At 44.4% G+C, this 24,809-nt stretch overlaps 1 protein-coding gene across 1 annotated transcript in view; it reads right to left on the minus strand.

Annotated features, from left to right (window-relative positions):
* The window catches only part of LOC119163163 (intraflagellar transport protein 122 homolog), a 79,330-nt gene that overhangs the window by 11,602 nt on the left and 42,919 nt on the right, over positions 1-24,809 (minus strand). The window contains exons 14-21 of the mRNA XM_037415108.2: positions 22,478-22,631; positions 19,941-20,099; positions 16,684-16,850; positions 12,398-12,569; positions 11,126-11,228; positions 10,910-11,056; positions 2,121-2,218; positions 1,143-1,243 (exon numbers count right to left, since the gene is read on the minus strand). Coding sequence (XP_037271005.2) covers positions 1,143-1,243; positions 2,121-2,218; positions 10,910-11,056; positions 11,126-11,228; positions 12,398-12,569; positions 16,684-16,850; positions 19,941-20,099; positions 22,478-22,631 — 1,101 coding nt within the window. The remainder of the gene's footprint in view (positions 1-1,142; positions 1,244-2,120; positions 2,219-10,909; positions 11,057-11,125; positions 11,229-12,397; positions 12,570-16,683; positions 16,851-19,940; positions 20,100-22,477; positions 22,632-24,809) is intronic.

Raw genomic sequence — 24,809 nt, forward strand, 5'->3', positions numbered from 1 at the left:
AACAAGGGAGAAATGCCAGCACATGTTGGAATTATAAAAATATTGAAAGAAGGAACACTAGTAAACTTTGTTGCAGAAAATTTGCAGGTGCTCAACACCCAAAACAAATGTCCATTAGAAATTTAGAGATCAATTTGGTATGCTACTTATATAAAAAATCTGAAGGGGTGCTTTTTTTCTATTGCTGAATTAAAAATTTGATCTCCTAAGCATAAATGGTTATAAATTTTATTAATTCAGCAGCATTAGCATAATGACACCTACAATACTGACTGTCACTATACATTGCATCAATGAGTGAGTGCTCTTGGCTGCAAGCATTAGTCAATGACTAAGCAGGTCTTAAACATTAGGCTTCGAAGAAGTTACCAGAGCTCAATTTGTAATTTTTTTAAAGATCGGTTAGACTCAGACTATACTCAAATATGCAATCTTACAATGCAATTGATATTAACATGACGATTACAATCTGCGCATAGCAAAGCTGCAGAAGCTCACAAGTTGCATGTAGTAGTGATGGGCTCTACATGTAAGACCACGCAGATACGCATAGAATACAAAGATGGCATGAAAGAGGCTTGAAAAATGTCATGCTTCTCATGTAGCAATAGCATTAATGCTCAGCCATGCTAGCAGCTTGGCGCCTCACTGTGCACTATTTGCCGTACCGAGGCTACGAAGTGTGCAGGTGCTTTTCCTTTTAGTGCGTGTAAAGTTTCTCTTGCCATTGGATGTCATGCAGAAAACGAGTCTGAGACCAATATTCTCAAGAAGCTTCCCATTTTAGTTTGGATACGTCATTTCTTGGTTATTTTGAATTACTTGTAAGGTTCAGTTCAAATTGAACCACCGTACCAGTTGCAGGACAGTTAGTACCATTCGAAAATGGCAATATCGGTTCGTAATATGGTTAAAAGAAATGCTAAAGTGAAGCGTTAACCATGGTCGAAGGGTCACAGCTTTGGGCTTCCATGTTGCACTAAATGTTTTCAGGGCAAACCATCAAAAATGTAACAGTCTGAGCACTCACTTTTCTGCACATGTCGATGTTGCTCTCAATGCCGCAAAAACAGCCAGAAGCGAACACACAACATTTGAGCAATGCAATGAGCTTTAGAAAGTTCATGCCTTTCGAAGGATACACGAGTGAAACACCCCGTATTGACTGATGAATGAGCTGGTGGAACAGATAGCGAGACATGTTGAACAGGGCTTCGGGCAGGTATGCCGTGAACGGCTCCTCCTAATGGAGAGACGATGAAAAGCAGTCAATTCAAGTCCTGGCTAGTCCTAGTAGGACCGAATGTTGACGTGACGTTGCCGCAATATGACAAAGAACGTTGTGGCAACATTGCACACTACTCGCGAGTTTTTGCATCACAACACACTTCCTCAATCAATTCAAATTTGAAGATATCAAATTTGAATTGTTTACTTCTGTTTATTTTTAATTAGAACTATTACAGTTTCAGTTATGTATACTTTCAATGGGACCTGCACTAGCCTTTGGCTGTGGGACCATACAGTTTGTGCTTATTTTGTATAGGATATGAGTACAATAAAAATCATTCATTCATTCATTCATTCATTCATTCATTCCTCATCTTTAATGTAAAAACCTTTCTTGGGTGGAAAATATTTTAGCAAATGCAGAAGAAGATAAGTGAGGGTTGTAGACACCACAGCCTTATTTGCTTCTTCGCAATAATGCCTTGCACATAATTTCATCAACATGCCCAGAACACATTTAAAGTGCTTTTCGGCAAAGAACAGAGTCTGCAAAGTTAACCACAGTTGGGATGCATCTGAATGAACCTCTGGTACCTGTTAATCTTTTGCAAGAATTGCCATAAAAGAAGCACAATTTCAATTTGTTTTCATTTTTCTGGCTTCCGCCAAAAAAAATTCCACAAACAACATCCATTATTCACAGGGAAGCCGCACCAAATTAAATCATCAGAGTTATGTTAGGACACTGCCAAAAATGCCACATGTACATTATAAGGCAGCTGTCAAAAAGAAAAGACACCGTGCGAGATTGAAGTTTTAATTTTATCAGGTGTGAACCAGTACAGCATGCAATTTTCCAGAAAATAGCAAAACAAACAAGAATTGCTCACAATATAACGGTGAATGTTGTGGTAAATGTAGTAGACATCGGCCAGATCCTGAAGTTTCGCTGAGCGGCTTATTAGTGCTTCCTGGCTAGCAGCATCACCTGGAAATGCAAAAAGAAAAGTCCATCGGCTTGAATGTAAAATTGACTCCAACACCTTCTAGCACATGTGCTTTTGTAGTGAGGCCCCAAGGCTCTAAATTATCAGCCCTGTGTTAACTTGTAAGACTTCAGATTCATTTAAAGAATGTATAGGCATATTTTCTTGAAAATATAAAAAATCAACATCACCGAGTACAACTTGCAGCACCTTTACAGGATAACAATAGTTAAAATGACATTTTCTGAAACTATAGACAGTACTTTTCAAAAATAGGATCAATATAAAGAAAAGCAGATAATTGTGCAATTTCATTTTATCAGCCTTAAATAGTTTTACAACGTATGGATGTGCAGTAAAAATTACACGCAACATAATCCTCTCGTTAAAAAGTGAGATAATTATGGCATCTAAGCTAGTGGCATTGTTATATTTTTACTCTTGTTTATTACCACCTTTATATCTAATAAACAATATAAGGTAGCGATAAAAGCTACTGAAAATAATGTGATATCAGTACACAACCTTTTTTTTATGTAGTGAATTCAGTTGGTTTTATTGTCTACATAAAAATACTATGCAATTGCGGCATTAAACTTCAAAAAAAATTTTCTCAACTAAGACAAAACGTACTTGGATTATAAAATTGCTCTCCGAAAAGTTGATACGACTTCCAATCGTACGCGCGTTCCTGCAAATTTTTTTTTTGAACACCTTATGCTGTCACAGACGTCTCAACATAAGGCAAAAGTAACGTTGTGTCCACCTTCAGACTTTTATTTTGGAGCCTATTCACAAAACAGATGCAAAACAACCAATTTAGCAAATAGTACGTTTTATGGTGAGTTTTATAAAAATAATTCCTGCATTTGATCAACAATTGTCTTTTGTACTAAAATTCTCGAAAACACTACTATTTACTTAACATTACGAAGGTGCTATGGAGTAGTAAATATAAAGGTATTATAAGAGAATGACCTATAATGAAACCACGATGCTCAAAAAACACAAAAAAGAAAGTATTGAAAGAATGCCTGGAAAGACTGATTAATAGTCAATTTTTTTGTACCTGGTTTGTTAAACATTTTGTGAATTCAAATAGAGCTCACATATTCTAAAAACTTTTGTTGCTCAAATTACTTAGGGGAAATAATGTACAACTAAGATGTATATGTGTGTGACTTTCTTAAAGTTCTTTAGAGAAATTGATTTTTGTCGAGCACCACGATTGGTACTATTGGCGTGACCCATACACACTCGAACCCTTTATAAGAGAGACTGATCTAATAAACTGGGTATTAGACACACCACATGCCTACACTGCAATAAGGGTTGATAAGAAAATGCATACATGGCATCCAGCTTTAAGGGACACCTCATGTAAATTGCTAGAATTGCTTTCCGACTTATCTAAAGGGGCTCAAGTGTACTATGTTTGAACTATTCTGTTCAAAACTATGCAAACAAACCTTTATTCACTTTGAATTCACTTCAAAGCAATAATTTATTATCCACCGATCTGTAGACAATGTCTCTTGCTAAGAGAGAGGCTGGGGTGGGGGGTATGCAGAAAGTAAAAGAGAAACAGAAAGGTCGTCGAGGATTACGTTTGGATCGGCAGTTATCTTAGAGGCATATAACACTCTGCAAGCCCGACTGTCACCTGCTTTGAATCATCCTCTTTTAATATGCTGCCTCATAGTTGCACCTTTAGTAGCTGGTTTGAATGTCATAACATCAAGGCACAGATTCGCATTTTACTGCCTTTTGATCTAGCGTTATGAGTGGTTTATGCTGCCAAGGATGAACAACCAGTTGCAATACGGCGCTCACACTAATTTCCCTGTGTCAACTGTGTAGTTTTTACAATGCCACAACATGTGCAGTAATATGTTTGGAACAGTGGTGAACCATGTTGGCAATGTGAATTTGCCTAGTTGAACATTCTTTGTCGCAGTTTTCATGAATTATCATTCATTTGCGCCTTAGAAGAAGACTGAGTATCATGACTACTCCACAAACATTCTATCAGTGCATTTATAAAATATATTTTAGTTATCTATTATATGCATAATTAACCCTGTAGTATTAATGTAACCCAAGTATCAAATTGCCAACTGCCAACAAGTACTAACTAGCTTGATATGCCTTAGTTCTAAGTTTACATTTCTGTATCACTTTTAAGTAAAACCTCATTATTTCGAAGTCACTGGGGCTGTGGGAAATCTGCGAATTAAGTGGATTTCGAATTAACAGAAAATACAAAAAGTGGGGTGCAAAGAACTTGAAATTATTCAAAGTGTAATCAGAGCTGGTTGTTAGCAGCGCTGGCTAGTTTGCTGCTGTGAGGGATGTGTCTTCCAGCATTAAAGGGTCACAGTTTTGCCGCAAACTAGAGGGAACGCCAAGACTCGCTACTTCAATTGCAAAAAGGAACAATAAAAACAAAACAAAAAAGGCGTAATCAACTAAAATGCGTGCCTGCGAAAAATAAAATGTCTTCACTGCAATACAGTAGTGACAAGCGGGTAGCGTGTTGCCTGCTCCTCGCTGCGTCAGCACGTCATGATGCAACTTTTCGCCCATACTTTCTAGTAAAATAAAAAAAATTGAGTAATAGACAGTGTGAAGAAATTCACAATTTTTTGGCAGAAAACATGATCATTGAAGATTTCAAACAGAGTTTTCGAAGCAAGCATAGCAGGCAAGAACTCCTCCAGCAGTGCAAGTGCGCAAATTGCTGGTAAACAAGAGTCTGCATCCACTGTCCAGAAAGTCACTGTTTTGGAGTCTGAAGTGTCCGCTCTTGGAGACGCTCGGAACAGCCGTTGGTGAGTAGCCTCGGCCCCAGCTTGGCGTCGTGGTCTCGGTTCTGGCCTCTGGGCTCGCCCTCTGCAGATGCGCCATCGCAGCGAATCCCGCGAGCGCCAGACAATTCACCCTAAAACCTGCCAGGCTCACTTTACTATAATCCATAAAGCTGGCAGACGAGAGGGGGAAGAATTCACTACCTGCTCAAGTGATCGCGTCCCAAACCAGGCGGGGCAACCCTTTTACCTCCTGACCCAACCCGATACACACTCTTTGAAACAAGTCCTTTGGGACGCGTGTCTAAAAGACCATGTGAAACCACCTGGAACCTTTACGTAATCTCTGTCCTCAGGATAGCAAAGAGGTAGTCACATCTTATGTATTTGTCCCCATTCATATGGAGACAGGTACGTCGAAACGACCCTTACCCGCATGCAAACGTCCTCTGGCCCAAAAAACCCATCAGACTAAGTTTCCCTGAGGCAGTGCCTTCTGCAATCACAGCCATCTCAGGAAACGAGTCAGCATCCTTGCTGCCGAAGAGGGTGTGCACTGACAATGTGTTACCGCATCTTTTGTCACTTTCTGCAGCTTTATCGCTATACTCCATACAACTGACAGTTTGTTTCCAGACAGCTTGCCCATCCAAATCAGTACACCCTGATGGAAGTACCTCCGACTGTATACTCGATGCTTTGATGAGTGCGACTGTTCCTGCTGAGCTGAAGATGCTGCATCTGCCATGTGCCGAGAAATCAAATCATTTCGATTTTCAGCTAGGCTTGTGAACAACCAGCTGTAATCTCGAACTGGCCAACGACGCAGTTATCACTATCCAGTTCAGCCGTGCATTCAATGTTTCTCATGCCAGGTATATTCTTTTTACAATAACTGTTTCCTGACCGCCGACACGTTTTGCCAGCAGAGTCTGAAGCTCACGCCTCTTTAATTGAACCTAAAGCAAAAGTATTTATATTTTATCGATACGCCTGTTTTCTTCCTTTGCCTCATGCTCTTTCGCTTCAGTCGGCCGCTTTTCCTCTTTTCCTGGCGCTCTTTAATAATTTCCACGATTCCTGAAGCTCGCTTTCATTTACTGCTGAGGCAAGTAATGCCTGAATGATCTGCAGTTTTTTTATAGCGTTCCCCATGTCCACTCCCAATTCCACGCATAGCAATAATAACTCAGGCTTGTGTAGTGAATTGAGGTCCATGACCACAAGCTCAGGCGTCAAACTCTTCTCCTGATCTATTCTCCATCGATATCACCAAGTGCAATTACGTAAATAGGCTGAAAATTGATGAAGAAAACCTGCCAGCTTCAAGCTTCAAATCTATCTTTAAAAGCCTGGCAAATCTTAAAGGGGAAAAGTCCGACACTCACGTTGCTGCAGTCATGGGTTCCGATGCATTGTCCCCGCTTCAGCTGGCTGAAGTTGCAAAGTACAATACCGTCCCACTGCTGCCAACCAGTTGTTACGAAGAGAGAGGCCTCCAACAGTCTCTTGGGTAGTGTGTCGCGAGGGCCAACGCCAGGCAGGGAGCATCCAGGCAGTGGCAAGGCAGCCAGAAGGAAACAAAACATTTATGTTTACAACATATGTACAGAATGTAGATGAGGAAGCCGCTAGATCGGATGCCCTGGCCTATAAGAGGCCGGCGCATTTGATCTAGCGATGCCTTGGCCTCTCATAGGTGCCAAGACGCTCGAGGAGGAGTAGCGATGCCTCGGCCTCTTATAGGCACCGAGACGCTCGAGGAGAAGGGTGTAGCTACGTGCTTCCTACATATCCAGAGTCTCTGAGAGATGTTCCCAGTGTCTCAGGCGGACGCCGGTGTCCCTTGGAGGAAGGCTAGCAAGAGGGCGAGAGCACTGCACAACGCGAAACGCGTTCCACATGCTACTGCAGGCCAGTCGTGCGGTGGCTTCTAAGTAGTCTGGCTCCAGGTACTGCCTCTGGGAGCCTTTCAGCCAGTGGGCCACAGCACGTTTGTAACAATACGTATATTAAAATAGAGGTGTTGCACGTCGAGAAAGGTTCAGACGCAGCTTGGCAAAATGTGCTTTATCAGGCAGGTCTGGCTAATGGCGAGCAGCGTGCGCGAGCTACTACTACAGCCACCGATCATCATCGTCTTCTTCATTACCAGCAGAGCGTCCGTTATTCAGATTCATTACAATTACTCCCCGCGAAATAAGGAGCCATTCTGGCGACCTATGGACAAGTAAACACGGGAGGGTCGTAGCAGGGCTTAAGTCTCGAGACGTGGACAATTTCCTGGCCACGACGACGTTGGTCAGAAGATGGTTCCAGTGGCTCAATGAGGTAATTCACTGGTGACGTTTTTTGTAGCACACGATATGGGCCGTGATACTTGGGGACCAACTTGGTAGAAAGGCCAGGTGTAGCAGAAGGGACATGCAGCCAGACGAGTGAACCTGGATCGTAGGAAGTAGTGTTATTTGATGCGTCATGGTGGTGCTTTAAGCGTCCTTGGTCTTGGGTTGTGAACTATCTTGCCAGTTGGCGACATTCTTCAGCGTATGTAGCGGCTTGAGACAAAGTCGTGGACTCTGAGGAGTCAGGTTTGTACGAAAGAATGGTGTCCATAGTGCAAGAAGGTTCGCGTCCATAAAGGAGGAAAAAAGGAGAGAACGCAGTAGTGCTTTGAATGGCGGTATTATAGGCGAACGTGATAAACGGGAGCACTCGGTCCCAATTAGAGTGGTCTGACGAGATACACATAGAGAGCATGTCACCAAGGGTGCGGTTGAAGCGCTCTGTCATTCCATTGGTCTGGGGATGATAGGCGCTTGTAGCGCGGTGAACGACGTGGCACTCATGCAGCAATGCTGTGATGACGTCTGACAAGAATACGCGACCACGATCGCTTAGTAACTCCCGAGGTGCTCCATAACATAATACGATGTTGTGAAGAACGAAAGTCGCAACGTCTTTTGCTGTAAACGAAGGAAGGGATGAAGTTTCGGCATACCGCTTGAGATAGTTGACGGCAACTATGATCCAGCGGTTACCGTCAGCAGTGTTGGGAAGGGGACCATAGATATCGATGCCGACGCGGTCGAATGGTCGGGATGGGCATGGTAAGGGTAACAAGGTACCCCTGGCGTGATAAGGGGGAGTTTTTCGTCTCTGGCACGTCGAGCAGGCCTGAACGTATTGTCGTATAAAACGGTACATGCCACGCCAGTAATATTGGAGACGTATGCGAGAATAAGTCTTCAGGAAACCTGCGTGGCCACATTGGGGGTCGTCATGAAACGTGGAACAAATTTCGGATCGCAGATGACGTGGAATCACGAGTAGCCACTGACGTCCACCGGGTGCGTAGTTGCGTCGGTACAGCACCTCGTCGCGAGTGGCGAAGTGCTCTACTTGCCGACGCAACGTACGAGAATGGGGGGAAGTCGTCCGCCCAGCCAGGATGTCTAGAATCGAAGCAACCCAAGGGTCCTTGCGTTGCTCAGATGGCATGGTGATGGTGACCGCAGTGGCATCACAGGTTAGACTTTCGCAGCAGTCCGGGTCAGGGTGTAGGGGCGAACGGGATAGGGCGTCTGCGTCCGAATGTTTCCGGCCGGAGCGATAGATCACGCGAATATTATATTCTTGGAGGCGTAATGCCCATCGGGCGAGGCGACCGCTTAGATCCTTCAGTGACGACAACCAGCAGAGGGTGTGGTGGTCAGTCACGACGTCAAAAGGGCGCCCGTACACGTAAGGTCGAAATTTCTCTATCGCCCAAATAATGGCGAGGCATTCCTTTTCAGTGACGGAATAGTTGATTTCGGCTTTGCTAAGAGTTCGGCTTGCGTAGGCAACCACGTACTCTTGGAAGCTGTCTTTCTGCTGTGCAAGAATAGCGCCTAGCCCGACACCACTAGCATCGGTGTGGATCTCTGTGGGTGCCGATGGGTCGTAGTGTCGCAGAATAGGCGGCGACGTGAGGAGGCGGCGCAGTTCATTGAAAGAATCGTCACAGGTGGCAGACCAGGCTTAAAGGTCTCTATAGCCGGCGAGGAGTTTGGTCAAAGGAGGGATGATCATCGCGAAATTGCGGACGAAGCGCCGGAAGTAAGAGCAAAGGCCTATGAAGCTTCGGAGCTCTTTCATGGTGGTCGGTTTTGAAACGCTGAAACGGCTGTAAGTTTGGCAGGGTCAGGAAGAATGCCGTCTTTTGAAACCACGTGGCCAAGTATCGTAAGCTTCGAGCGGCGAAATGGCACTTCTTTACATTCAGTTGCAGCCCCGCGGCAGAAATACACGCGAGGACTTTCTCAAGGCGGATTAAATGGGTTGCGAAATCAGTTGAAAAGACGACAATATCATCTAAATAACAAAGGCAAACGTTCGATTTGAGGCCACGAAGGATAGAGTCCATCATTCGCTCGAAAGTAGCTGGCGCGTTGCAGAAGCCGAAGGGCATGACTGTGAATTCGTAAGGCCCGTCGGGCGTGATGAAAGCTGTTTTTTCGCGATCGGCCTCTGCCATGGGTACCCGCCAGTATCCAGAGCGCAGATCTAAAGAAGAGAAAAATTCGGCTCCCTGTAGGCAGTCCAAGGCATCATCAATGCGTGGCAGCGGATAGACATCCTTGTACGTGATTCGGTTGAGACGTCGGCAGTCCACGCAAAACCTGATGGATCCGTCCTTCTTCTTCACCAATACAACTAGAGAGGCCCAGGGACTGCTTGACGGTTCGATTATGCCACGTGTCAGCATGTCGTCAACCTGTTCATTGATGGCACGGCGTTCGGTAGTTGACACACGATATGGACGCTGCCGTAATGGCGTCTCTTGACCGGTATCTATACGGTGAACAACATATGACGCTCGACCTAAGGAAGGCTGATTGTGGTCAAATGAGGCTCGAAAACGCTGTAGGAGCTTGATCAGCTGTTCCTGCTGCCCAGGCGTGAGGTTGCAATCAATGGACTTGCGGAATACATTCATAGGTTCATTAGCGTCAGTTGCGGGTGTAATGGCAGAAGTCGGTAAAAATGGCTTGTCTGGATAGATCGGGTCTTCGAAAATACAATTTAAGGTCTCGAGGCTTCCCAGACACTCGCCGCGTAGCAGGATGTACAAACAAGCAGAAACGTTGCACGCATAAAGTACCGTCGAACCATTGGAAAAGTTGATGACGGCAAACGGGAGGATGATGGTTCGGTGTTGCACACTAGCTATAGTTGGTTGGAACAGGAGCGTCGAGTTAGTGGCAGCAGGGGAAAACACAGGCACTAGGACGGCGGACAACGGCGCGATGCGGACGTCAGCTGCGGCAGACACTTTCGAGGGACTGTGGTGGTCAATATCAAGGCACGGATTCGTCAACAGGAGTTCAGCACGAGCGCAGTCGATGAGGGCCTGATGGGTAGAAAGGAAATCCCATCCTAGTATGACATCGTGAGATGAACGTGGGAGAACAACAAAGTTAACGGCGTACCAAACATCTTGAATAAGAACGCGTGCTGTGCACTGAGCTGTCGGCGCGTTGAAATGAGAGGTGGCTGTACGCAGAGCAAGATTCGTAAGCCGCGTTGTAACTTTTCTCAAACCACAACACAGTTTTTTATTACAATATCTTCTCTTCTACCTTGTGATGTCTTGTTAAATAACTACTGTGTGCTGTTTACATTTACATCATGTAATAAATCTGGTTACTGCTATTGTACTGATTCACAGTGCCACATTTCAGTATGCCATGCTTTTAATTTCTTATTTCACTGCATCCGATCCCTCATGTAAGAAGAGGGGGCTAGTCAAGCTGTTTTAGAGCAACTTTTACTCCTATCAATCTTCACATACTTAACATGACAGCAAAGATTCGATTCCATGCAATTGAAATGACTACTTACTCTCTCTGCTTGCAGACTCGAGAATCTGCCGAGAGAGTAGCCAGTAGTAGTAGCCAGCATCACGAAATCGACATTCATCGACGGCATACTGGGTGAGGCGTTCAAGCACCTTCAGTGCTTCATCCGGACGCCCAGCTTCGTAGAAAGCTGCAAAGAAATTAAGGGTTAGGGCACAACAAGGCACAGTGTCAATGCCGGGAAAAGAATGGCACCAACCTTTTTGGGCATCAACGAAACGATCGTGCTCTGCGAGCCAGTTTGCGTAGTCGCCAGAAATCTTCGCACGAAGCTCGGCATTCTGCCCGACAGCTGCAAATGCCTGTGGAGAGAATGCAGCCACTAGAACAAACTGGGCTTAACGTCATGATAGGTTAGCGATATCGACAAGAGCAGGCAATTTTCACGGCAAAGCCCAGGGCTAGGGGTGGCCAAAGTAGCTGGGTATTTATTACTGGCATTGCATAAAATAACCATTCTGCCCAAAACTTAAAGCCCTTTTAAAAGAGTACTGACACAAAACTGTGAAGGTAAAATAACTTGGGAGATAGATTTGTATGGACATATACACATCACCTACAAAATATCAACAGCTAACATAGCCGAAGTGTGCAAATACATATTCGAACTTCCGCATGGATTTTGAACAGTATTTGCTATTTATTCAGTTATATTTACACCCAAATTTTGCTATTTGAAGTATTGAGACTTCTTGGAAAAAATATAAATATATTATAACAAAAAATAAACAAAACAGTGATATATCAGCACGCAGTGTGCTTTGTCACGTATTTTGGGGTGTTGACGGGCGAAACTACTAGCTACTTCTATCGGTGTTCCAAGCAGTCGCTGAAGTGACATGACGTGCACTGGGCTTGGCCCCGGGTTTCCTGCCGATGCGTGAAATGCCCGTGCACTGTTCTGAGCAATCAGTGAGGGGCGCCATTCGGTGTTTGAAATTAACATACTGTGGCTTCCTTGCTTTCACATGTATGCTAGCGTGAAGTTTACGAAGTTCGAATTTGTCTTCTACAATGCGACACCATAAGCAGAGTTCAGCGCACTACGACTTCCGAGAGGCGAGTTCGAGCGCAGTGCATAACCGCGGTATCCGTTGTTTCATACTACATATGTCATGCTCTATTGCAAGTGCAGAGAGTCGTTCCACGGTGCTTCAGAGTAAGGCACCGACCTTAAATGCGCCAGCCTTTTATAGGCGCCGAGACCCTCGAAAAGGAGGGCACCGCCCGCTGTTGGACACGCGCAAAGTCTCTGACTGACGCCTCCAGTGTCTGTGAAGGACGCATCAGTGTCTCTTAGAGGAAGGCCAGCAAACCGTGGTACCCGGTGTTTCACACTACATATGTCATGCTCTATCGCAAGTGCAGAGAGTCGTTCCACGGTGCTTCAGAATTGGCACGAAATGGGCTCTTTAATGCTATCTAATTAAAAGTGGTGGTTTTCTGCCACCAACAGCTCTGCTGCACCCACCTCGTCCCACTGGTCAGCCTCGACGTAGAGCTTGACGAGGCTTTCAGTGTCACCAATCCTTTGGAAAACATCGGCGGCGACCATGTGTTGCTTCTGGTTCACAAGCAGCCGAGCACAAAGGGTAAGAGCCTCCTTTTCACGTTTATCTAACCTCTGGGACAGATCGATGAGTCTGCGTAGAAAAACGAATGGGCTTCAGATAACTACTCTTGTACAAACATTCGAATGAGTATTATGGTATTAGAGTTCAATTAGAATTGAAATTAAATCATTGAAAATTTCAAAGCAATAGAAATGAACATGTTGCATGTTACTCTGCATGTAAATGCCCCCTGTGAAGATGGTTTCACTGCAGTAAGTAAGTGCTACGCGGCAAAAACATCTATAAAAAAATGAGCATTGCGGCGCAGTTTTATTTACAAGCTAAAATGAACATATCGCCCTCACATCGATTTACAGTTTTGTAAGTTAAAAAGCTTCTTATACCGGCTTATATGCTCTAAGTATTGCAAATTTTAAAGTGTAACATCCCTTGCATTCTACTAAAAGTCAAGTCCTGCTACTATTCAGTTATTGTTTCTTTCTTTGAACCAAAAAACATGTCATTTGTGCAGTCTTTGTTCCAATGTTTAAAAATACTGTGCAAGTTAGATGGGCGATCACAAGTATGCCCAGTTTTTTTTTATAATCACTGATATATACTGCTTTAATTAAATTCAAAATTATTCGCTTGAAATTCTATTGGAACCTAAAATTTACTATATGCACAAGCCTACAGATGTACATAATACCATTGAACTAATTAGTAGGAATATGAAGAAATCAAGTGAAGTAAATAGATTAACGACCAACAGGCCTCAGCAGACACAAGATGTTGAAGCCAATCACGGTGTTGGAGAAACAAGTATGAACGTGTCATATGCTCAAACACTTTTTAACATCTCGGATGTGAGATAATGGTAAAAAAAAATACCATTCAGAAAGAACGGGAATGCCACCTCCTCCTCTATTTCAATTAGATCTTGATTTCTGCACTAAGATGAACACACGAAAGAACACAGAAAAGGCGCTGCTAACAGTTGACTTATTGCAATGGTTGCAACAAAATACATAGTGCAGTGATGAGCCGACATACCAAGCACATATCCAGATAGATGTTTCACAAACACCGACAGTTCCTTTCTACATTGAAAGCAGTTATGAGATCACCACAGGGGTCACACGCGGTGCTGTAGTTTTCCGCTGCTACCGCTGGTGTCCGTAAGCGCTCTCACACGAAATAAGAAAAAAAAGCTCAAATAAAAAATGCCAAGGACATAATGGGATTCTGACTCGGGTCCTGCGAGTCCAATGGGTCCAACCCGGGTCCAATGAAATTCTAATGGGTCCACTGCATGCCAGCCCAGTATTCTACCGCTGCGCCATGCCGGTGCTTTGGACTGATTCGCAAATTTGCCTTAGACAGGCTTGATGTCGGGAAAGAAATCCTGTTAATACGAGTACAGTCGAGCCCGCTTATAACGAACCTGAGCCTGACGCGGCATCCATTCGCTGTATCCCGAAGTTCGTAGTAAATAAAACACAGCTTTTAAAACGTTGCGAGTGAAAACACAAAACTTTTTGCCCAAAAAAGTCTGTGATGCACGTGTTTCGAAGAGCAGAAGCGATAAGGGAGGTCTAGATTTTATTTCAAACGGCAGCCTGCTCTTCACCGAGACCCACGGCATAAGCTGCATGAGGCACTGGCTCCTAAGTTTCGTCGTTCTCGCAATCCGATTCCTCCAAATCGCTCTTGCCGCGTACTTAATTCACAATGCCCTAATCTGTGCACGGTTCTGCGGTGTCAGCATCATCATCGACCATAATTAAACCATCGCAACTGATGTCCCACCCGCTCTGCCAGGTCGGAGTCAATGACGCGCTGCCACAAATCCCCGCCGGAGTTTTCCTGCTCGGAATCTTCAGGCTCGGCATCGGGCCCGACGTCGACGAAGTCGGCCTCGCGAAAACAGTTTCGCGCGCATGTAGCCATCACCGCCGCTCACGAAATATTCACCATCTCCACATCTCAATACCAAGACACCCGAAGTGGCAAGCTGGCTACCAGGTGGTCAACAGGCATGAGCAAGCGCTCCGAAACGCGGCACCTAACGCGCGTTTTACGCCCAAGCCAAGGGGTCACACTTTCGAAGTTTTGCTGAGCGACAGGAAAAAGCATGCAAGGCTTTTTCTGGATTAACACGCCAGTCCGCCATCCTGATGACACACGCGCACCTAGAGCCAGCAAGACGCGGAACACACATGCCAGAATGTGTGGTACAGCTCTGGGCCCGTTTGCTGGTCAGAAAACAAAACTTCTGAATTCCAGTCAGCGTAGTTGACGTCGCGGAGCGGTGGAGACGGGTGAAAGAGTTGTGTCAAGAGAGGAGAGCCGATTTGTGAGAGAAGGGCGAGGAGTTGCGATAGAGTGAAGAGAGGGGAGGATAGGGCGGGAAGGCAACCTTGAAAACCAAAACACGCGGGAAGGAGGCAGGTTGGGCAGCTTGCTTGAAAGGTCCGCGAAACGCGCTACTCGCGCGTAGATGCACCCAGAGGTCTGAACACAGCTGCCTGGATCGGCGCGCGTGTGGTGTTCAAAGAATTGGCGGCCATGGTTGAAGAATTGTGTTGTTGCGTTGCCGGGTTCACGTGGCCTCACCGACTTCGATATTTCGCGATTCGTTCCACACAAATTAACAGCCGCTTTTACCCTTTCGCGCGCGTGTGGAGGGCATGCTGAGCCAAGTGCGAAGTAAGTGAGAAGAGGTCCTAAACACGAAAATAATCGCGAATTATCAGAGTGGGTGGGGTAGCATATGCGTGTGCACTAGAACGATGCGATAAGACAAGACGCAGACGATCGGATACAGACGATGTTGGCAAATGGTCTAGTCACTCTAGGCCAGCGACGTAATTGACAGTACCATTGATCAAAAACAGCGCAGATGGCTGACCGGTCTTCGAAATATGGGTGGAAGTGTGAAAACACGGGCCACATCTGGTGATGTGGGATGCTCGAAGTAGCGAGGGAGAAAGGACGGAAGGGTGCGTAACAAAGCGGTCGGGGAGAGGGGCAACCAGAGGGGGCGCAGAGGCGGGGTCAGCGTTTAACAAAAAGAATCTATGAGCACGTAGTCCTCGCCTTATCCATGGATGAAAGTGGTTTCCCGGGAAGTCGGCAGAGTGCTGACTCCGTTTGCGCTCAGAGACGTTCGTTGTAAGTGCGATTTTGTGTCATTGAAACAATGTATATTTTTATGGTCCTATGGATATTGTTCAATTTAAGCGAAAGTTCAGCCTAAGCGGCCCGTTATATGTGAGCTCGACTGTATTAAAGTGCTTTAAAGCAGCAAAGCAACAACCAGGCATCACACAATGCAAATTGTGTAATGAGCACAATTTCCAATGTTTCGACCCATTACAAAAGCCTGTTCTTGTTCCCCTATTAACTGTGGTGCATACCTACTTCAGGCGTAATTCTTCATCATCGTCAGCCACTTCATGAAAAATTGGCACAAAATTCCTTACAAATGTTAAGCGGATATCACGCATCTCCGAAGAATGGTGAAGAATAGCATAGTGAATGCTAGCCTACTACACAGAAGTTATGATTACTTAAGGCGTAGTGGGTACCCAGCAAGTGTGCTTGTAGCAGTTACCCAAAAAGTGTTTAAAAAAAGCTTCGAGAGGCTGCTCTTCCAGCTTTCGCTGTGACAGTGCTGCATGTACCGCGCAGGCTTGGGCTTGGCATTTTTTACTTATTTATGTGGTACGCCTTCGAGAGTTCACGAGCTAATTTGTTTTGGCTTCACGAAACATAGGCTCACACATGCATTTTTGGCAATGGGACAAAAAGTGGGCACCGCCAACTTTCTTTAGATTTTGTGTGCGCCCCCTTAACCGGTCAGTAACTCACCAAATCGCCCAGCAATAAGGAGCATATTCATCTACACTGCCTTTTGAACTGTTCTCACAAGTAGAAGCATAGTTGAAGAAGGGTCAGACACGTGCTTCCTTTTCGCTCTGTGATCTCTTACAGATGGGGCCGAGCCCAATGTAGCTACCACTGGTCGCTAGGCTATGCGCTTTTGCGCTGCCGTCGCATTTCAAGAACTCCATTGCACAATGCTCACAGAACAATCTCCGGGCTGAGAGCTTCATCGCACGCTCCTACGAGAACTACTGTTCTTATAATGTCCTGACTGTCTTCAGAGAGTTTGTTTGTGATCCTACTAGTCCTCACTTACATGTTAGTCCAGCCCTGTTTTCCTGCGATCTCGACTGCTTTCAGGGGTTCACCGGCCAGCAGGTAAAAGTCCGCAGCTGCCTTGGGGTCGTTGATACTGCGTGCCCACTCGGCTTTCTTCAGCATAAGCTGGCGTGTGTCCAGGGTCTCGTCTGAGCCAAGGTATTCCTGCAGGTGAAGGCAGAAAGAAGTCTGTTCAGTTGTTGAAATAAAGGGTTCCTGCAATACTTTTTCAACCTGGTCAGAAACTGCTGTCGATTGGTAGTCGAGGTTCCGATAAACACGAAAGCCAAACATCACAGCCCAGCACGTGGCATGGAATTAGCAACAAAATTTCAATGTCAGCTAGAAATTGCTTGCTCTTTTCTCAACAAATGATTACGCTTGTCCAAATATTCATGCGCTATGAATATTCGAACGAGCAGTTCAGTATTTGAATTTGCTTCGATGCGAATTTAAATTACTAAAAATTTTGAAGTATTCCAAATGAATTAGTAGGTGTATATTAGTTTGTGTGTAACCCCCCCCAGTGAAAATAGTTTCACTGCAGTAAAGGGGGCTATATCATGAATACAAATATGTAGAAAGAATCTGCAGTGTCGTGAAGCCCCACTTCAAGGTTCAATGAACATACATACTACTCTCGCATTTATTCATCATATTTTTTTTTTAAGTTTGAAAGCTTGTTACTCCAGCTAATACACTCTAAGTACAGCCAAACTACTTTATACGAGACAGTGATATGGAAGACAAATGGGTATAAGAGATGCCGGTATGCCTACAATAAAACATGGGAGATAGGAAAATGGATACAATGTCCCCTGTTTATGAGAGACATCCCATATAAAAGACAAGAACTGCTGCCCAGAGCATGCATTTTATAACAAGAACTGCTGCCCAGAGCATGCATTTTATAAAAGAGTTTAACTGTAAAGTAAATTTTAAAACCTGGTAAATTTTACAGGTTATCACTTGCATTCTACAGAAAGTTGCATGCTGCTGCTATTTGAAGTTGCTTGCACTTCCCTTCGAACTACAAAGAACGACATTTGTACACACCCTGTTTCAATAAAAAATATATAAATTGTGCAGGTTAGTGGGGTCATCATAAATATGTTCATTCTACTCAACAATGTGTGATATGCAGTGTTCGAGTTAGATTTGAAATTGTCTGATTAAATCGCTGTTCGCTTCGAACCTAGAATTGACTTAGCGCGCAAGCGGTAAGCCAAATGATGTCGTACACTTGAAATGAACTGCGTCATACCCAAAAGCACAGGAACACGGCTACTAATTCATTTGAGCTCCATGACCTGCACAGGTGCCATCGTGTACCACGAGGTGCCTCTACCACAGAGTTTCCTAAAATTACCTCAAGAAGACTCAGGCGCTGCGTGCAATCATTCAGCCAGTGTGAGAATGATGGGTAAATGATCTGTGCATAGCATGTCCCCTTCCTTTTTTTAATCATCTGTGTGCCACAGCAGAGTTCACAAACACTGCGAGTGTAGAGACATTGCAGCTAACAAGCACACAGCAGGTGAAGGTGACGAAACTGCCCACACCAATTAACCAACGGTCGCTTCCTGCATATACAGTTGAAGGCCCAACAACATGCGCATGATTTTGGAGCGACGACGACAAGATTTGCAGTCATCATGGCTGTCCCGAAGGGCCATCTATTGCTATAACGTTGCACGCATGTCACAGGTTTTCGGAAAACCAGAAAAAAAAAGATCTCTTGTCACCCAGAAAAGAGGGTGATGATTTAAGTGACATGGTAGCACCCCTGATTCTTGCAATCTGCTCTACATGCTTGTTATCTGCGCATACTTCAAGAAATGAAAATCATACAGGCTACCTTTTCTACAGTCACTTCTCATGCGAAGAGCAAGGTGATGGCTGTCTTTTGTCGTTAATCTTGTTATCAACCTTATAAATGACTTGTTTTGATGCTTCGGTTGTAGCTTGCAGCAATGATGGTTACTTGCTGCAATGTCAACGTCGTCTGACGTCGTCACAGTCGTTGCGTGAGGTTGCCACGAAGTTGGCAAAGTGTGTCGTAGCGCACCCTTCTGGCAGATACCACAGTTGCAATTGAACGATTGACAGACAAGAAAGCCACAAAACGCTTTTATGGAGTGCAGGGGGTGATGCAGAGACAGCTTGCAAAAGATAGCGCCATCAACCATCGAAGATGACGGAAGCGTAACAAAGAAGCTGTTTCCAAACAGTGTACGTGTTGGTTAGTTGCGCAAGGTTAAGCTACCCAACTTTTCTTTTTGTATTGCTGCATTTTTTTCTGATCCTGAAAAAGCTTTCATAAAATTTGCCCTGCATAATAGATGTACCCCCAACCTTGCTTCGATTTTCTGGAAAAAAAGTGAGTTCATTACGTGAGTATATGCAGTACTTTTTGCTATGATTTCATTCGTTAACATTACACTCTTTCATGGAATTATTTGTACATTTTTCTACTGTTATATCTTTTGTTTGACTGATACCTTTTGCTACCGTTGCTATGAAGTAGTACTTAATAACATAACTGCTTTGTTTATAGGAGGTCCCGACACACTCTCTTGACTATGGCACCTCCTTATGTATACTAGATGCCTGTAAGTTTCTCCCCACCTTCAATAATAAAATTATGATTTTGATTGTCAACTAAGACTGGTTTATTAACCCAAGATGCAGAATAGTGTGACAATCCCAGAATTGTGGGCTGTGCAAGGTAGCTCCACGAAACCAATTTAGTACGCTGGCTTGTGGTGCTGCAGTTACCACACGAAGGGGGAACCACTAAATGCACAAACGAGAAGCCCCCTGTAAAAGCAGTGCATGGCTCCCTCGTTGCAGGCGTGCAAGCATATCTCCTGCAGGGAGCCAACACCAGACAGGAGAGAGCTCATGTGGAGAAAGGCTGTCACAGGACAGTGAAGCGTGCTAGTGAAGCGGGCGGCGCCCGAATGGCTGCACGGCCGAAACGTGCGGTGCATGGCATGCACTGGGCAAAAAAGGCTTTGCTTCATCACCGCAGCTGCCATATTGCCATTTAATGACGGTTCCTGGCACTCGAGACGCAGGATGGGGCTGACACACATGCTTGTTGGGGAATGAGGCACTAAAGGGGAGGAGGGTGCTCTCGATTCCTACAACTAGAAATATTTAAGTTGATCAAACCGGATATCATATCGTCGATAGCTATCAACACCAGCAAATTTATTCGCATGGTAGCAGTGGCATTAGAGGTGCACCAACCTGAGCGAGTTCGAACATCCGCAGATCCGTGTACATGTCGACAGCCTTGGAGTTGCGGCCGGCCTTCTTGTACAGCCGAGCAGCCTCGGAGAACCGGCCCTGCTGGGCCATCACGTCTCCGAGCAGGGACTCTCGCTTCTCACCGCGGGCCTCTTGTTCCTGTCAAACAACATGAGACGTCGAGAATGCAATGCTCAGAAAACAATGTGCGAATTGAATGCAAAAATATGGCATTATGTACGAGGCCAGGCATGTTGTTGCAATGCAGTGTCAAAATTATGCTGACCAGAACTACGAAAAAAAAGGGGGCAGCCATCGCTAAATTTAGAAGAATTATCTAAAAATAGGAAAACTGAGCATTATTACGAGTTATCTGAAGACAAAGCACCTGCAACGAATATCGGGCTGATCAGTTGTCATTGCTCCTTCCAACTGAAAAAACATGCTTAGAAAATTACAGCATGACAAGATTAATTAGTGTGTCCCAGCTTCCCAAAGATAGCACGCAGATATCTATCCTTCATGACAACTTTAAGGGGGCAGGCTGGTTTTCGAGACCAAAAAGCAACAAAAAAATTAACTTATTAAAATTAACATATTTGGTTTCTGCAAGTATTTTTCTATCTCTGTGCAAATTTTCACACACCAGGAAGTGATAACATTTTTGTAATGTTATTCTAACTGTCCAGATTCTCGGTGCTGCTAAGATGCAGAACCTGCGAAAAAATGAGAAACTGGCTTCAAGGCTTCTTTATAATTTGCCGGCACCTGTGTCCGAGGCTCTACTACCAATTTATAAGCACCTTTATGAGGATTGCAAAACATGCGCACCATGATTGTTGCTTTTTGAAGAAGCTGTGTGTTTTCAGTTTGTTTCATTTTTCTCAAAAAAGTAAATTTACGACTGTTCAATTTTGAGGCCTCAATATTTCTGCAGCTAGGGCAGATACAACAATAATTCTTTTGCAATGAAAACCTGTATGTATGTAGAATTCAAGTATGGGAGCAGAATTTAGAGCACAGGCCTTTTCAATCAATTCTTCAACAAAATCGTAACACAATTCCAACTGCTTTTGAAAATTGATAGTTCATTTTGCAGTAAAATAACCAAGAAAGGCCTAAAAAGAAAGAAACTCTTGCATACTTTCAATCTATAGTCATTAGTCTATGTCGGCATATCTTAAATATCACTTTTAGTTAAGCACTTTTTTTTTCTATGGTGGCCTTAAACAATAGGGGGTAAACTTAAGTTATCTCAGGAACAAGATGAGTTACAGGAAAAGTAATTAAATATTTGAAATCAGCAGGAAAAACTTCATAATCCTGTGCAGTTTGATCAAGATCACTGAAGAAATAAACAAAAGTATGTCTAAGACCAGTCTGCACCCTTAAATAACTGCATATGTAGTGCTGACAAGCAACAGTGACGCACGATGCAAAAATTTCCTGTATATTGTTTGATGTATGTAAAAAATTTTGGTCTCGTGGGAAAAACACACTTATTTGTTTTTGCCGACATTAGCCGTACTACCATTTTTATTATCAAATATTAGAAAAATATTTTATTTGATTTCCACCTGGTTTTAATTTCTCAAATTGGCTTCATAGTTACGAATTTGACATTCACACACCCAAAGAGATGGCTGCGTTTGTTGAAAAGCGACGCTTTAAGGTCAGCTTCTTTTACTCAACTTTCCAGTTGAATGACTGCAGTTGGAAAGTTAGCGAACCAATCAGATGTACAGCAACAGGATATCTGTGTGCTTTAGTGGTGCAAGCAGACACAAACGACACCAACTGAAGGGAATTTCAGGGTGGCGACAAGCAGGCTGAGCAAGCCCGCCTGAACACAGCTAGCCGTAAGAGGCTTCTCAACAGCCAGTTACGATGGGTTCAACACTCTGTCAATTGCCGAAGACTGCCATCAGTTGGCTCGTTCCCTGACTAGCGAAGCCCAACATAGACAAAAAGCGTGACATGACGATATTCATCACCCAGCTACCGTATTTCCTGTTCGCACCCTTGTTTGACTATGCATACCCTCCACCCCTGAATTCCCTGGCCTTTCTTCTAAACTTCTGGCACGGTACCACGGTGCATACCGTGTCCTCGATGCCGCCTCACCGGCGAACTACATGTCGAGCCCTTTCCACAATTGCCAGACTTGTGCCATCGAAGACGCGAGACCATACATGTCGACCGCCTAAAGTCGTACAATGACCCCGTCACTCTACCTGCTCCCCGAGTTGCCAGGATGGCTACACTTCAAACCGGGGTTATTATAGTGGAACAGATGCACCATGGGGTATGCGCCTGTGAAAGAGGACAACAGAAGAGCAGTGCTGTGATTGCTCGAGAGCCTGTGCCATTTTTACCAGCCTTGCAATGCTTTATCATACAGTCCATGTTCATTGCAACCTCAGCCTATACGAACCTCATAACACCAGTGTGAATGAGCTAAAAGCTTTTTCACACTGGTGTACTACTGCAAAGAGCTCGTAACAGCTAATGTACTGTACAGCGGCAAGCAACCAGACCTGAAGTGAGCGGACCAAGCGAAGCATGGCAGGCTCCCCCAGCCTCACGGCAGCCCTTTTGGCCACAACGAGGTCGAGGGCCTCCAACGCCTCCTTCGCCAGATATCGCCAGTCCTCCTCGGGCACGCCCAAGCAGGCTATGGTGAGGGCTTCCCTGGGCACAATATGAATGCATTCACAGTTATACGAGACATCGAAGAGAAAACAAGATCTGTCATTTTAGGCAGATGATTACTACCCTTCAAGAATTGTGTCATTGAAAAGATGGAAAACTGAGAGGTCTAGGTCTTATTTATCTGGCTGTAGAGTCTTTCAACACACTGAACCGAACCGAACTCTGAATCGATTACTCACATGCCTAAAAATTTTTTAAAGAAAATAAAAATAATAGAGCTTGCTACTTTAGCATAAGGTAGCAAACAAGGTGCCTTTTCCTCATTTGTATATATCTTTCTCTTTCTACATGCTTTAACTACAAATAACTCTCATATGCAAATAACATCATTCACACAGTTGAATGAACATGGGAATATCATGGCTCACTGGAATAAGACGGTCATACAAATTTAACAGTGATAATTGTTGGGGATTCGATGTTCCTTAACCATAATATGATTATGAGAGGCACAGTAGAGGAGTGCTCCGGATGATTTCAATCATCTGGGGTTCTTAAATGTGCATCTACATCTAACCACACGGGCCCCGAGCATTTCGCCACTGTAAAAATGCAGCCACCGGACTAGAATTCAATATCTCTGGGTCAGCACTCGAGCACCATAACTACTGGAACAGCGTGGCGGGTTTCCAGGCACATTATGCATGCATTCACATTCACATGATAGATCTCCGTGATAAAAAAAAAGCATTAAATTAGACAGACAATCACAGATCTAGAATTCATCAACGCAAAGGAAGGGAACCAAGAGGTGTCATTTTTGTCAATAATGAAAGTACGAAGTTTTTTTAGCAATTCATCTTTACAATCCATCTTTACAGTAACTTTATCTGAACACTTTCATGCTTCCATCCAAAGCACAAATAATCTGCAATAATGCGTGAGAACTGTAAGCCATGCCACTCTGTGAAGGCGGATGAAAAGCAAACCTGTTCAGCACACGCAGAGTTGACACAGATTTTTCAACCATGGTTGATAAAATACCCTGCAAGTAAATCCGAAATGTGTCGTGAAAGTCCTGAAAGAGCACTAACTTAAAGTTTTCTATTTAAGCATCACAGTACTTTATTTACTCACATAACTTGTGCCCTCACATGATTTGCACAACCCTATTGTTTTGACAGGTTTAACAAAAAAGTACATATATTTACTCGTATATTTTGCACTTTTTGAACTGCCCGAGCCAGCTCCCCGGTGCACGCAAGAAGAGACTTGGGACCTTTGATGGGCGTGCCATGGAGTTTCCTAAAATTAACTGGAGGGGACTCTGGTGCTGTGATTGTTCAGTGACCATAAAAATGATGGGTAGTAAGTACACAGATTTGCCTAGTCTTCTTACTTGCGACCGGAAAATCGCACTTGTGGCTTCGTTTATTGCTGTGTTTTAGTTTTGTTTCAAAGGGAAGAACAAACCTTTTTGAACTTTGTGACCCTATTTAAAAAGGTAAGCCTAAGATATTAAGGTGGTGAAGGGCAACTGTTGAACATTTGCTGATTTTGGTTTCGTGACAAAACAGCTTTAAGCCACGAAAACCCAAATGGAGCCAGAAGTACAAATATTAGACAAATCCGTGCACTGCCCACCATTCCCATGCTCGCTGAAGCGCCGTGCATTGCAGCACCCATAGGCACTAGTGCCAGAGTTCCCTCTAGTGTATATTTAGAAAACTCTATGGGGCGCCCCTTATTGTAAAGCTGGGCGTCGTCGAAGAACCGGCCTTGCTGAGCCGAGCGCAGCCAGAGGGGCTGCGCGTGCCAAGTCGCTTCTTCTGAAGACTTCTCCCGAACAAGACTCCCTAGGACACTGTACCCGAACGGTCAAACCTCTCTGACAACGAAAAGCGAAATGTCGCAAAAAAAAAATGGCACACCTTTGCCGGAACTGCTCGAGCGTTTGCTTCTCTCTACTCCCCATCTCCACCACCGTGAGAATGCACGCTCGGATCACTGCGTCAGAGGCATACAAGGGCCTGTTGTGCCAACTGTTCACTTTGTTCTCTGCGTCCGTGCAGCAACGCATGCTGGGTTGACTTCGGAAGTTTAGGTTTTACCACCCGCTCGTCACGTTTTTACTACTCCCTCGCAATGAGCTACAATAATTACATACAAGGGGAAATTAAAGCTCGTTGTTATGAAGTTTGGCAAAGAAATTGGGAA

This window comes from Rhipicephalus microplus, chromosome 9 (genome assembly GCF_043290135.1).
Source record: "Rhipicephalus microplus isolate Deutch F79 chromosome 9, USDA_Rmic, whole genome shotgun sequence".
Lineage (NCBI taxonomy): Eukaryota > Metazoa > Arthropoda > Arachnida > Ixodida > Ixodidae > Rhipicephalus > Rhipicephalus microplus.